Source organism: Monosiga brevicollis, genomic scaffold (assembly GCF_000002865.3).
Source record: "Monosiga brevicollis MX1 MONBRscaffold_11 genomic scaffold, whole genome shotgun sequence".
NCBI classification, from domain to species: Eukaryota; class Choanoflagellata; order Craspedida; family Salpingoecidae; genus Monosiga; species Monosiga brevicollis.
The window spans coordinates 646,098-660,532 of record NW_001865048.1 but is presented as its reverse complement, the minus strand read 5'-3'; the positions used below and the strand labels follow the sequence as shown (position 1 = coordinate 660,532).

The 14,435-nt window shown below is 55.0% G+C and overlaps 4 protein-coding genes across 4 annotated transcripts; 2 read left to right on the top strand and 2 right to left on the bottom strand.

Moving 5' to 3' along the window:
* Nucleotides 1-2,643: 2,643 nt before the first annotated feature.
* Nucleotides 2,644-6,079, top strand: MONBRDRAFT_25746 (uncharacterized protein; the record flags this gene model as incomplete). The annotated part of the gene is made up of 14 exons (XM_001746180.1): nt 2,644-2,905; nt 3,113-3,153; nt 3,196-3,361; nt 3,452-3,534; nt 3,612-3,707; nt 4,184-4,272; nt 4,400-4,455; nt 4,538-4,609; nt 4,691-4,767; nt 4,895-5,072; nt 5,212-5,319; nt 5,404-5,518; nt 5,689-5,794; nt 5,885-6,079. The coding sequence occupies 14 exons, from the start codon at nt 2,644-2,646 to the stop codon at nt 6,077-6,079; spliced, it is 1,644 nt and encodes a 547-aa protein (XP_001746232.1).
* A 515-nt stretch (nt 6,080-6,594) lies between these two features.
* MONBRDRAFT_32557 (uncharacterized protein) lies at nt 6,595-9,718 on the top strand (the record flags this gene model as incomplete). The annotated part of the gene is made up of 5 exons (XM_001746179.1): nt 6,595-6,646; nt 6,786-6,893; nt 7,023-7,711; nt 7,871-8,283; nt 8,502-9,718. 5 exons carry the CDS (start codon nt 6,595-6,597, stop codon nt 9,502-9,504), a joined length of 2,265 nt encoding a protein of 754 aa, XP_001746231.1. The 3' UTR covers nt 9,505-9,718.
* A 281-nt stretch (nt 9,719-9,999) lies between these two features.
* On the bottom strand, nt 10,000-12,090 carry MONBRDRAFT_8528 (uncharacterized protein; the record flags this gene model as incomplete). The annotated part of the gene is made up of 10 exons (XM_001746031.1): nt 10,000-10,116; nt 10,197-10,277; nt 10,405-10,532; nt 10,621-10,687; nt 10,781-10,928; nt 11,058-11,409; nt 11,507-11,579; nt 11,706-11,788; nt 11,942-11,974; nt 12,033-12,090. 10 exons carry the CDS (start codon nt 12,088-12,090, stop codon nt 10,000-10,002), a joined length of 1,140 nt encoding a protein of 379 aa, XP_001746083.1.
* MONBRDRAFT_32556 (uncharacterized protein) lies at nt 12,033-14,078 on the bottom strand (the record flags this gene model as incomplete). Its single annotated transcript, XM_001746030.1, has 7 exons — nt 12,033-12,069; nt 12,324-12,412; nt 12,436-12,577; nt 12,854-13,033; nt 13,139-13,429; nt 13,539-13,886; nt 13,996-14,078. Coding segments are annotated over 7 exons (1,170 nt in total), but the record flags the coding sequence as incomplete, so codon positions are not given.
* Nucleotides 14,079-14,435: the final 357 nt, after the last annotated feature.

Here is a 14,435-nt window from a genome sequence, read left to right as displayed (position 1 = left end):
GCCATGATACTGTCAATGACAACCAGCCGCACATACCGGTCCTCAGCCAGCAATGCTGCCAGATGCTCAATTGTGCGAGCCTAAGTAGGAACAAGCAGGCATGAGCGCCCATAAGTGTCTGCAGCTGTACTGCCCCAGGGCTATAGCATGCCCCTAGAGCGTATCGCGACTTTGGGGTCGTGCCTTACCAGTTGATCGGAATTGTAAACGCGCGCGTAGACGATGTTGTCCAGTGCGTCGCGGTATTCGACGTTGTAGCGTTCGGCGATTGCCTCCAAGCGTTCGGGGCGAAACGACCCCTCGGTGTCGATGTAGACCACCTTGCCACCCTTGTAGCGCCCATCCTCGCTGGGCAGTTGTGCCGTAATGGCCTGGTTCATTGGGCATGTGTGCGCCGAATGAGGGCGCTGACCAGTTTGAGCAAGGCACAAGGGTCACGAGGTACAATTGCGTGTATCACGTTGATGCATCTCAACTCGACATACCGCTGTCATACACAACTGCGTCTTGCCGGTGCGGTATTCACCATGCAGCTCTGTGATGGTACGTGACTCCCACCCGCCGCAAAGGGAATCAAACTCCTTGGAGCCGGACGTGATGTGAAAGATGGCCGACTGACGCTCGTCTAGCAGCGAGCTGGCTGTTTTGAACGCATTGACCACTCCCAGCAGCTTGTTGCAGCTGTCCAGCACCTGTGAATGCAGCAACCACGATCAGAATCATGTGCGTCCCTGCAGATGCGACCCAGGCAGACTGGCCCTAGGGCGCCTACCTTTTCGGCCTTGCTTTCGGAGAACCCTTTGATGTCCTTCAAGTACTTGGGATGGCGAGAGAGCACGTGTTGGACTGTATGGTAGCCTGCCGCTTTGAGCTTGCTGATATCCGGCATCCTAGCACAGAGCCGGCCCATGCATCAAGCAGCTGTGGTGAACAATTAATCAAGGGTCACCTTCATCAGCCGTCCCAGCCCGCGATCGCCACTCAATGCGAAGGGGGTGGCAGGCATTGATGACAAAAAATGCAGAGGCTTGTGGGCGCTGCATCAATCGGGCCCAGCGCCCGCGCAATGCAACTATGGCGGCAAAGTTGATGCGCTCGTCGTCGTAGGAAAATGCATTTTCCCACTACTACTCGTATGTCTTACCCGAGGCCAGTACTTTGCAGTTCCTCAATCAAGTTGAATGTCGCCTCCTCCTCGTCCGCGTCCAGGGCAGCGGCTGCCACGTCTGGGACTTCGCGTTCCATCTCGGCTGCCATGATGGCACTTCTTGCAATTTCGCCTGAATATTCAGTAATTTTTGACTAATTTCTCAGTGTTTGACTAAGCGAGAACAATGGCACCATGCAAAGCGACTGTGAACCCGGCAAAGATAAATGCCGCTTTCTCCTTGGAGTCGTTGACCAGAAGCAGGGGCCTAAGAGCATGCACCTTGTTATTAGCATTGACTAACCCACATGAACATAGGAACCGTAGAGAGAGAGAGAGAGAGAGAGAGAGAGAGAGAGAGAGAGAGAGAGGGAGAGAGAGAGAGAGAGAGAGAGAGAGAGAGAGAGAGCATGTTACAAAAAAAACATACATCTGATGTAATATTCAAAACAAAACAAAACAAAACAAAATAAACAACAACATAGGGGAGGAAGGATGGTAACACGTCAGCACGTTGAGCATTCGAATTGTCGACAAAGTGATAATTTTCCCGCCAAAACAAACATGGCGCATTTGTTGCATGGTCTCTGTGGCTTCAAACTCTGGCCGAACCCAAGGCAGAGGATGGCCGGCATGGAAGCGACCGAACGGGCGCGCCAGTTGCAAACGCAACTCAGCGATTGCGATGGCAGCCAAATGAACGAGATAATTCACGCGATCTCACCTGAGCTGCTTGCTACTTGGGTACAAGAGCTTGAGGAGGAGCAGCAGCTGGAGACCGCGCGCGCATTGTGGAACGCGTCCTTGCGCCATGGAGCCATGCCCACCTCAACGACCGGTAATCGCAACCCTTATATCGTCTCTTCGCTCGGTGTGTCTGCGTTCACGTGCTCTACTCCTCACTGACCACATCTTGTATTGGGTTTCTGTCGTTATTGCGACGACACAGCCAAGGCGTGGTCTGCGCGACTGGCCTTTGGCGCAGGGGTGGATGCATGCAACCATCGTCGGCTACGCCAACAGCTGGTCATGGCAACGGGGGCGGCAGAGGCCAGCAGCGAGCCCATGCTGTATTTAGATCTTGGTGACAAGGCGGCGCGTGCTTTGCAAGCTGACCTGCAGGAGGCTGACCTGCTGCCCTACGTGGCCTATTGGTGCTGCTGTGTGCGGCTACAGGTAGCCCAGAACAATATGAGCGCAGCACGCCAGGCCTTGGCCCATGTGCAGGGCTTGCGTACGGCACGCGAAGATGTCCCTGCATTGGCGGTACGTTTGCCTGCCTGCCTGGTGCACCATCTCCTTGGCACCAAGACACCGTCCTCATGTTGGCATTGGTCCGCATGTGCCATTCGCTTTTTGTGGTGGCCCCTTTCCTGTACACCTTTTGACTGAAGCGCAAGCTGCTTTGGCGCACGCCATTTGATGTGGGCGTAAAACTGCTGCAAGACAACCATGTCGAGGAGGCAACAGAATGGCTGCAGTAAGACTCGTTCCACATGCAGTGCCCTGCAACTTTGAGCAGCGTGCTGACAGCGTGTTGCATGCCTCACAGGGTGGCACTGGAGGCCGACGAGCGACGCGAATTGGGAGATCATGCCTTTCGCACGTTGGCATTTGCATCGTTGGCAGCCCAGCGCCCACGCGAGGCGCGAGAGTATGCAGAACAGGCTGTACAAATTTGCGCGTCGGCCATCAACACCTGTCTGCTGCTTGAAGTTCTTTTGGCCATCCAGGCCCCAGCTTCAGCCATTACCTCACGTACGTCCCTTTCACCAAGCCCGCTCTACCCGCCTTTGACCTCACCCCCCTTCCAAAAAAAAAAAAAAAAAAAAAAAAAAAAAAAAGAGACGCATCTCAAAGTCACAAAAAAAAAAAAAAAAAAGGAACACGGCGACGCATCACACGAGGTGCAGCCATGCTTTCATCCATTTGTGCCTAATGACCTGCACCTACAAACATGGATAGAAGTAGACATGCTGGCACAGGCCCCTGACAGTCAGGTCAAGGTGTGGATACGTGCTGCTGTAGTACTTGGGGCTTCGCTGCAGGCCAGGCCACAAGAACAGGACGTGGCAGAGGCTGCCCTTCAGGGGTTGCGAAAGCTCCTGTCCTCGCTCCCCATTGAAGATCTTTGGACAGTGGTGTCGGAGAGCATGTCAGCGTTTGCAACCCACCCTACAGCCTGTGCCATGGCTATACGTATTGGATTAGACCGTATGTTGGCAACCGACCAGGCTTTGTGTCTGTACCCGCTGCTCTTGTACTGCTATTGACACCACCACGATGCACCGGGTTCTTTTCCAGGGGTGCCTCACGTTCTGCAGCACCGCGAGGCCGTTGCAAGCGCCTTCCACACGCTGATGCGCCACGCATTGCAATGGGAGGCCGTCAGTAGAGCAATACGTTGCTGCGTTTGTTGGGGTCACCTTCAATCGTGCTCACATGGTCCCCGCTTCGACGACAGGCGGAACAATTTCATGATGCCCATGCGCAGTTTCTCCTGTGCCATGAACTGGCCCAGGAAGGCGTCATCAGCGGCGAACAGAAGCAGGCCATTCAGGTAGGTTCAAACTGTTTTTGGTCAGGGTGTTGCGTTCATGGCTCTGTTGGCGCTCGGCTCATGTTGGAGAACCCACTTGGCCCTTCTAGACCAATTTGGCTTGGTGTGCTTGGCATATGGGTCAGAATGACGAGGCTACCGCCTTGGCGCAGCCGTGGAGTCGACAGTCATGTCGTGCGGCGTGCATCGTGCTTCTGCACCATCTGGCCGAGTCCACCGACGACCAGCTGGCGCCAGCAAGAACTGCAGATGTAGAGGCGCTAGTGCATACCATGGCAACGGTAGACGCAACACCTCAAGAGCGGTTTGGAGCCTGGCATGTCGTGCTTGGGGCAGCCTTTCAAAAACGCCAACGCCACCTGGCCTGTCTCATCCTACAGGTACCGGCGTGAAGTCATACACATGTCCGGGATATGCTTTCAGAGGCACGACATTTGTACCACCAGGCATTGCAAGGCTCACATACAACTCGTCAGCATCTTGTGCAGGAGAATTTTCCCGACAAGTTGGTCGTGGTGCGGTGCTACGTCAATCTGCTGGCAGATCTTACGTTGACAAGCAAGAGGTCAGTCGAACTGCACAACATTGAACATGAGGGGTCAATCCTCGTCGCCAGAGAGAACACGGAAAAGATGCGAAACAAATTCACACGAGCCTTAGACACTCTCATATTTGGCCTCCCTGCTGTCCAGTGAAGAGCTGGCTTCAAGTCAGCGGGACGGTGACTTGCTACGCATCTTGGGTCTTGGTTGGTATGCAGCAGCATTAGGTGCAGGCACTTGCTTGCACTCGACAGTGCCTCAATTTTCGGGCTCATGTGTGTGACGCAGCTTTCGATGAATTGCACGCCACGCCATTGGGCGTGGCACGTGATCAGGAAGCAGCTTGGTTTGGGCGCACAGGTATCATGTACGGAAGGCACAGTGTTGCATTAGAAGCACAAATGGCCTAACTCGGAAATGTATGCTGATTGTGTTGGGCAGCTTGGAATCTGGCAGTGACAGCACTACGTCATGAGGCTGCTGGCTTAGCCTCGGCATACTTTGGCGTTGCCGCACGGGTGGGAGCAATCTTATCTATGTCTGCGCCGGGCCATGGAGGGGGGATATTGGGAAGGGGAAGGTGACAGAGAGTAGGCTCACATTACCGGTCTCTTGTTTGTTGAAACGTTCTTCTGCTTATTGCAGATCAGCAGTATCAGTTCTGAGGCTGTGGAACAGCGGCGTGGCCGCCACGCCAAGCTGCTGGCCCTGAGCTGTTCCTTGTCTGGCGAGGCCAGAGAAGAAGACAAGGCCGCCCTGCGGAGCCTACTCGCCCAAGAATCTGTGGAGTCATGCCTTGCAGATGAAGAGCCGATGATGCTTGGTGTTCACTTGCTCCTCCTGCTGGAAGCACGGCTGGTGCTTCAGGAACCCCTTGAACCCGTGGGTGATGTGATTTAAAAAGCCATTTTTTGGTTGCCTACCTCGCTTGGGCCCTTGCACATTCTACCCTACCCTCATAGGTGGTTGTGACTGGGCCACACCATCAATGCGTACCTTTTCGATCGTACAGGCCCTGGAGACCCTGGCATCAAGCTCAGATCGATTGCAACTGTTGGAATTGGCGTGTGGTTCGAACGCGCTGGCACTTGCACCCGATTACGTAGACTGATCATTTTCATGTCTGCTGACCCTGCATGGCCTGCTTTGACCAGGCTTGGCAGAAAAGCATGGGCGGCAGCGCGCTGTGTTCGAGCTGGCCCAAAAGGGGCTAGCCTGGGCTGTACCATCCAATCGCGAGGCAACGCTGTCCGAAGGCCAAAAAGCTCTGTATGTTTGTCGTGCATTCCCAATGTGTCAATGTGAGGAGGCTTGTGCACTGCGCATGTGTTCGCTTTGTTTGCTTTGCGCCAACTCACACAAAACCCCTTTTCTGGGCTTTGTGAGCCCCATAGTTTTTTTGCACACCTTGTGCTACAGCATGGGCCAGTGCGGGAAAGGCTCCAGCTCGAGGGTTGCCTCCACCAAGTACACACACTCTTGCGCCAATCGCCGGCGCTGCGCTCGGCCTGCACCGAGTCCCAGGTTCTTTGGTTTGTGGTCAAGGTACGTTGCACCAGCCAGGCGCAGTCCTTGACTTGGGGGCTTCAGCATCCATTAGTCAAAATGTGCGACCGTGCCATCCCGTTTATTTAGGCCTGGAATCTTGGAATCGAGATGCACGCCAACGCATTGCCCCGAGGACAAGATCTGTGCAACCTGGCCATGGTCATGCTACCTCTCCTCTCCGCTACTTGTCGTCCAGTCTTGGAGGAGCGCATGAAGCGAGATTTCGTCACGGTTGCCGCCGCCGCTGCCACCAGCACCTCGGCACCAACGCGCGCCAAGTGATGTGAAAGAGTCCGCTGTGCGAGCCTTTTGGCTGACGAATGCACATCCAGAGCATACGTAAGCCCTGCCGCAAAGTCGTGCTGACAATTAAAAAAAGTAAATATGAAAAGCTTAAAAAATGATCTCAAACTGATTCAGAATCGACTGGCGCGTAAGTTCAATTTGTGTTGGTGACAGGGTCACATAAGCAGACGACGAGCGTCATTGTTGTGGGCTTGACCACCCCGTGTGCGCGCGCTGCAGAGCCACAACAACAGCAGGTGTAAGGTTTCGCATAGGCAGGTTCTGCCCACACCCAAAACACTCGGCGTTTGTGATTTGGAAGTTGAGTCAAATTATCATCGAGGTCGGCTGGATCATCGCGACCTGGTCGTCATCATTGCGAGCTCCCCCTGCCCTTTTCGGCCTGCCATTCTTCAATTTTGACACACGACTGTGAGGACTCGTGCACATCCCCCTTGATCCAAGCGGTAGCTCTTGAAAAGCTGTGCCACCTGCAGACAGAATCGGCCGCCATGGGCCGTCTGAACGATGAGCGGAAATTCCGCTTCAAATCACATAACCGAGGTGCGTCAGCGGCGAATGCTATGCCGCATGCATACGGCGGGAAAATCGAGGAAGCGGGTCAGCCTTCTCTTGCGCGAGCTTCAGGGTTGGTCATGTGACAATGAATATCTTTTATGCCATCGCATCTCCGGTGCCGCAGTCCGAGCCAAGCAACAGTTCATGCTTGCTCAGCGCAAGGAGCGCGACCAAGCTCGTTTCTCTCAATGGACACAGCACCGCAACGTGCCACCTTCGCCTGTCGTTTGCTGTACGTCAATGGGCCTGTCCGCATGATCTGATGGTGTGGGCGGGCGGCTTGGTCCAATCCTCCCCCCACCCCCCCTGCTTGTGCCTGCTTTCCCATACCTCACACATACGTCATGCACTGCACCGACAGCCCCCGTCAGCAACAAGGAGAACATGTCGTTGGATCACATCACAGACCCGCGCAAGCGAAAGCTGCTATTGTGGCAAGCAGAGCGTCGCCGCCAACAACAGCACTCGGACGCCAAGAATTCAAACAAGAAGCCTTTTGTTGTGTCCTCCCGCCCACTGCAGTCCTTCAACTTCTCTGCAGCACCCAGTCTTGCGAGCATGACCAAGCCCTTTGCCTTTGGTGCTGCCAGCAACAGCCGCAGGACATCAGGAAATGACCAGCGTATGGGCGTGGGCGCGTTTAACACTGCCCCAGGTCCTTTTGTGTTTCAGGCCACGCAACCTACGGCGCCTCTGTTTCAGCACCAGCCCGTGATTGATGTTCAGCAGCCCTCCAAAGATGTCCCAGAGACACCCACAAGTGATGCTTTGCAGACCAAGGTTCAGATCGCCTCACCAGTGGCGCTCGCTGACCCTCTGATGGCCACCAGCACTCCCGCCTTGGCGCGCGGTGCAGCCAAGAGCCTGGCTTATGAGGCCAGCAATAGCCCTAATGCGCTCCTGGAGAAACTTGAGGACTGCTGCCTCGTCGGCCCCCGTGACACGGCTTCGCCCACGCGCCCCACGACCAGTGGCAGCCAACGACTGTCAAACACAACCATCACTTCAGATCTATCCGACCAAGAAGTGACAGCTGCCACCAGCGATGAGGTACGAACACCTACACTTCGCCTGCTCGTGTGTCTGCTCTTGTTGTCTTCTGCTTGATTGCATCCGTCGAGCCCTTGCAGTCCAGGCTGGGTCGACACTCAGCCCAACAGCTGGTGGGATGCCCCAAAAACTCACATTTATTTTGGTCGACAACCATAGACACCAGAGACAGCGAAGGGTCTGAGTTATCAAAGCATTGAATTTTTCGAGTCTCAGCTGCAATGTCAACTGCGCTACCTGGCTGAGCTCTGCAACAAGTGGGAAGCGATGACTCCCGAAGCCGATGCCGTCAACTCGGAGAGCGGTGATGAGATTCGTGCCACTATTGGGCAAGCACGTCTTTTGAGTCGCAAAAAGCTCTCCAAGTTTGAATCCCTCTGCCAGGACTGCCGCCAGGGGGGTCGCACGAAACTGAGTGATCTGGACGGGTATTGGGACGCGTGTGTCCAGCCTCAAGTTGAACAGCTGCAAAAGCGCTTTGAAAACTTGGACATGCTGAAGAACAATGCCTGGCAGCCGGCAGAGGATGAACCTGCCGCTCCCAAAAAGAAGCGCGTCAAGAAAACCAAGAGGTGCGTCGCGTTGTCTTTCCGATGTTTTTCCTATTATTTTCCTTTTCAAAAGCATAAGCACTTCTTTGCGCGATATGCGCCTTTGGGATGATTGCTCCATTTCGATGTTGGAATCTGCTTTTGTGGCCGGGTGGTCCTCCGACGGGGGATGCAGGTTCTTTCTCGCTCAGCTTACCAAGGCACGTGTGCTTCTCAAATGCTCCAATTGGTTAACTTAGCACACGCAAGGCGTCGGCAGCTCAGGCACCGGCTCGCGTGTCACAGGCGCGTGCCTTTATTCAGCGCATGCGCGCCCGCCGCCAGCAGGACGATGCGTCAGACGCAGCTTCTGATATGGCCCAGCCAATGGCAGCGGCCAGCGCAACCAACGCGCCGGGCCCTTCAGGCAACTTTGGATCGACCACGGCTGAGGTTAACGGCTCAACTGTTGTGTTGACACCGATGCGCGCCAGTCGCAAAGAGCAGGAAGTGCTGGGTTCAGAGGTCGTGTTGACGCCCGTGCGTCGTTCCACACGCCAAACACCTTCCAAGTACCGACGTCCAGCACCAACAGCTGATGCTGACCCGGCCAATGTGGCATACAAGCCGAACCCAGCGGTAGCCAAGCTGATCGAGGTGGCCACCCCCCCACCTGCCATGCGCAGCCGTCGTGCCTCTGCCTTTGCAAACTCTGATTCCCTGCTCTCCCCACTCTTGGCCCCTGAAACCCCATTGGCCCAGACGGTGCGCATGTCCATGACGGCATCCGCCCAGCCTGCTTGCCAGTCACCTGCTTTGGGTGATGGGAACGTCAACGATCTGGATGCGCTTTTGATGGAATCACCGCTTCCCGCGGCTTCACGCAACGGCCAGGCAGACCTCATTGCTTTTACGCCAACGCGGTCTGTGGGTCGCGCGGCCCATCGCCGCTCGGCTCTTCAGCGCACCCCCTTTTCTGCTCGCAAGCGGATCGCACCCCAAGACAGGGACATGGACGAAGAGAATCAAGAGACAGGCAGCGTCATCCGCTTTGCTCGTACGACGCCTTCCCGCCGCGTGCGAGATGAACTAGGCACCGAAGTTGTTTTCACACCCGTGCGCCGCTCGGCTCGTATTGCTTCGACCAACGCCACACCTCTGGGCGGCTCTTCGCTGCGTACTGTGTTGAGCAGTCTGAGTGAGGTGCCCCCAACGCTTGATTTTGGCTACATGCCAAATGAATCGTTGAGTGTGCGCAAGTAGTGACGCGGCCACAGCAGGTTGCCACCCGAAGCTCACATCATGCCTGTCCTCAATCGGCTCGCCGTTTTGAATTCTGAATCTTGTACATTAGTCAATCTCAACTGTGGTCTTATCTTGGTCCCTTCCATGATCAAGCAAGCCTATCATTTTGTGGATTGAGATGATTTTCATCCTGGAGAAATTTCTGCGTCTGTGCACACTAGTTAAATGTACCGTCTTGTGCCGTGGGTGTTATTGGTTATTTGAGAGAGTTCGCACAAGAAATTGACGCGCCCGACTTTGATCTCAGCTGCATGATTGTTCATCATAAGCCGTTGTGGGTGTTCAGAAGTGGGATCAACGTGCATGCCCAAGTTTTCGAGATGATGCAAAGGTGCGTCTGCAGTTGACGTGAGAGGATGGGAAATGCCTTTCAAATTGACAAGACAGAGGAGGAGCACAGCAACAAGCTGTAGCTGCACACAAAACACATATCTAACGACTTTGATGAATGACCTACTGGCCGTTCACGGCGGCCAGTGAGGCAAGCATGTGCTGGTATCCAGGACCAGAGCTGATTTCTCGCGAGGACAACGGGGCAGTGTTGGGGTTGCGCTTGAGCATGTTGATCACCTGCCAAACAAGTTGATCGTGCCACGCGAATGGGATGAGAAAGGTCGCAAAGCCTTCGGACAATTTGCCATATTCCTCACCTGCTTCAGCTTGCTCGCCCAGACAGCGGCTTCTTGTGGAGTGTCACAGAACATGCGGTATACACGGTCGCCAGCAACCACCTGCGCCGAAGGTGCGATCATGTTGCATAATCCTTGAGCATAATCACTGGCTGTTGGCTTGAGCTCAGCACTGACGTGCGAGAGATCAAGCGCATAGCGTGAGCATGGGGGCGGAGGAATGACTTACCGCAAAGCGCTGTTGTTCAGAGGCGGTTGCTGGTGCACCTTCTTCTTTGCCCCAGTTACAAGCACCTGGTGTGTGTAGTTCGGTATTGGCCTTGATATCAATCACACCTTTGGGCTCGGTGAGAGATCCTGAAGAATGCAAACGTGAAGGAGCATGAACATGAGAGTGCGACACCCGGCGAGGCACGTGGACAAAGCAACGTGTTCTGGATCAAACCTTCTTTGGCATACGTAAGTGAACCATCGACACGCAGAATAAACCAGCGACGCTGCCAGGACTTGACCTAGAGATGGGAATTGGCAGGCGAGGATCCAGTTTAGCAAAGGTCACAAACTTTCCTTGAAATGCCCAAGTCTTGCCGGATGAAGTCACGTACCTTGCCTCCCTGCTTGGTCGCATAACCTTGGTGCACGACGATGGGCAGGGCTGATTGCCGAATGTCGTCCGAAATGTTTTCCCGTGAAGGGCGAGGCGGAATCTTGCTCTTGGCCGCAGAAGGCCCGTGCGCTTTTGAGACTGGTCGCCTAGACCAAGACGGTACAGAACAGCATCAAGTAGGGTGTGTGAGGTCAGCCAGCAGGTAAGGCGGCTGCAGCACCGGAACAAAAGTAGTGATGGCGGTGGTAGCACAGGGCTAGTCCTCAATAACCCACGTATTGGAGCCGGGCACGTGGGGGGCTGGACGATTCGCTTTGGGCTGGCCTCCAGGTACACCTGGTGCAGGGCGATTGGCGCGGGGCTGCTGGTTGGGCACACCCGGGGCGGGTCGATTGGCTCGGGGCGGAGCCGCTCGTTGTTCATCAGGTACGGGCGCGAGGTTCAAAACTCGGGCTGGCCGTGCTGGCACCGGCTGCAGCGTGGGACGCCATGGGGGCAAATGGCATTTCGTGAGTTGAGTCGTGCTTTCATGGGCCCTTTGCGATAAGAGTGGCAGCCGACGTACATCACCAAAGGGATTGGCGGCCGAGGCAGGGGCGGCGGCGCTGGCGCCGCTCGATCTGGCAGCTAGTAGCAATGAGTAAGACGTGAATGAGATTGAGATCAAATTCAACATTCAATCTGGATGTGCCCGGGCGGTTGGAAAAGCAGGCAAGGAACGTACCCAGGACTTTGTTGAGAACTTCACGGAGCTTGAGCATGGTGGCACCGGGCAGGGTGCATATGCGCATAATGTCCTAAAGCACAGAGCACACGTCCGATTGAGCTCTGGAGAGCACGGTGTCTTGCGGAGACCCGCCTGTTCATTTGACATTGTTGCAATGCACACAAGCAAAAACATTCAGGGGCTGTGCGACACAAACCTGGTCCGACTTTTGAGCCAGATCAAAAACGGTGCGAATGCCGGCGGCCTGAAGATTGGGCCAGCGATCTTGAATGCGAAACGCTTGGGGATGAAGAAGGGGGGGGGGGGGGGGGGGAAGGAAGGATTGGATTGGGAGCAGCAGGGGAAGATGATGAGCAACACGATAGGAACCGGGGATGGAGAAGAGCAGAGTTCAAGAGTGTGCACACGACGAGGCGTCGCGCGCGTGCCTACCATTGAGCAGCTTTTGCATCCGAGCATCGGGAGCTAAAGAAAGAGGAGCAACAAGATGTGGATGCGAGGCGTGGATGTGAGGTGTGCGCACCATCTGTGCGTGTTCGAATAGCGTGTGAACATTGGGCCTGCATGATAAGACCTGCCATCGCGCAGGTGAAGACGAAGGAAGTATTCTAGCACGCGAGGTAATCCGAGCTGCCAAAAAATGTGAGCAAGGTGAGCAAGAGTGTGTCAGGATGCACCAACAGCTACACCATATACCACTGGTAGTACCTTTCCTGCCGACGTCTCAAGCGTTTCCAACAGGCACCAAGCCGTGGCGCTTCACATCAATCCAACGCCTTGTCAAGCATGCACTTGCCACTGCGCGGTCCCCGACCAGCACACACACACACACACACAGAGATCACTCTCTCTCTCTCTCTCTTTTGCGCGTGAGGATGAGAGAGAGTAAAAGACAAAACAAGTCTATCTCACACACACACACACACACACACACACACACACACACACACACACACACACACACACACACACACACACACACACACACACACACACACACACACACACACACACACACACACACACAACAACAACAAAGTGCTTTTTTTATTGTTGCTCTTGTTCTTGCTTTGACGTGTGTGGGGAGGTCAAGCTTGATTGAGGTGTGTATGTGTGTGTGTGGGTGAGGGGGGTGATACTCACTGGATATTTTCTATTTGAGAGGGCTGGCCGTGGCAAATACGGGGAAGCTCGGTCTGAGAGATAGAAAGGGTGGTATGTGTTGCTCTACGGTGTGTGCGGAAGGCACATCTTTCCAGTTGTCACTTTTCTCAGGTGGCTCGTTCACAAATGTCGTTGTATCGTCAAGGAATCTATTGTCAACGCGTGTGGCATGTCACCGACTACTCGAGCTGGGCAAAGGCTTCAGTCCAATAGTAGCGGTGGGGCACGCCCTTGCCAGCAGCGGCAATGGCCTCAATCTCCTTCTGGTCCAGGGTGAAAGACAGGCAGTTGAGGGTCTTGGCCAAACGTTCTGGACGAGAGGAGGTGGTGACGACACCGAGGCCACGGCTCAAGTTCCAGCTACAAGCAGCCCACATACATCATATTAGAAGAAAACCTCGAGACCGCTATTGCATCACAAAGAGTGTGGCGCTTCAAGCCCACATATGCTCCATCTACACGTACTTGAGGAGTGTTTCGGCGGTGGTCTTGTCGTGAGCCTTGGCAATGTCCTCTGCAGTCTTGAGAATGTCCTTGCACTCATCCTTGCTGGCCAGGGGCTTAAGGCTGGAGTAGGCAGTCACCACGATTTCGTGGCTGCGGCAGTACTCTTCCAGCTCGGGTTGGTAGAGCTGGGGATGCACCTCAATTTGGTTGACGGCGGGTGGAATACGAGCCGTGGCCAGGAGTGACTCCAAGTGCTGCACAGCAAAGTTGCTCACACCAATGGAGCGGATCTTGCCAGCATCCACCAGGCTATCGGTGTACGAAATGACGGGGTGAGCCAGGCCATACAGGGCAGGGCGAGAGACGCACGGGGCATCCAAGGCACTCGGGTTGCAGCGGGGACCGGCAGAGCACGTACGCTTCCATAGCCTTCCAGACTTCTGCGACCGACTTGGTGACGCCGGCCTTATCGAGGAAGGGGGCGTGAAGGAGGTACAGGTCGAGGTAGTCTGTGCCAAAGTGGTCCAGCGTCGTCTGAACGGCCTTCTCGACATCACCGGCACTGACAAAGACCTTGCTCGTGATGAAAAAGTCACTGCGCTGCTTTGAGCTCTTCTTCAGGTAGTCCTGGAAAGCCGGGCCGGAGAACACCTCGGTCTTGTACATTTCAGCTGAGTCGATGTGGGTAACGCCAGCGTCCAGCGCGGCGTGGAGGCTGTCGGCAAGTGTGGCCTCCTCGTTGGCGTTGCTTACACCCTGGTCGTTGCTGCGTCAAGGCGATTGCGAGGGACATGAGAGGGATGCAGCAGGCATCGACAAGTCGAGCATGACAATGCGTCCAAGACTCCTACGGCACCACGGGCAGGGAAGCAGACCTGAACCACTGGGTACCGGTGCCAAAGGCCACAACAGGCATTGTCTGGCCCGAGCTCAGCTTGACGGCAGCGTTGATCGACATGGTGCTGGTATTGAAACAACGGCGGGCAATACTTCCTACTGCTCAGAGACAAGAGTAGACGATCACGATTGGGTCAACGGCGGTGTGCTTCTTCGAGCGTTGAGCTGGAGTAAAAAAATGCCACAACGAGTCAAACGGCGAGAGAGAGAGAGAGAGAGAGAGAGAGAGAGAGAGAGAGAGAGAGAGAGAGAGAGAGAGAGAGAGAGAGAGAGAGAGAGAGAGAGAGAGAGAGAGAGAGAGAGAGAGAGAGAGAGAGAGAGAGAGAGAGAGAGAGAGAGAGAGAGAGAGAGAGAGAGAGAGAGAGAGAGAGAGAGAGAGAGAGAGAGAGAGAGAGAGAGAGAGAGAGAGAGAGAGAGA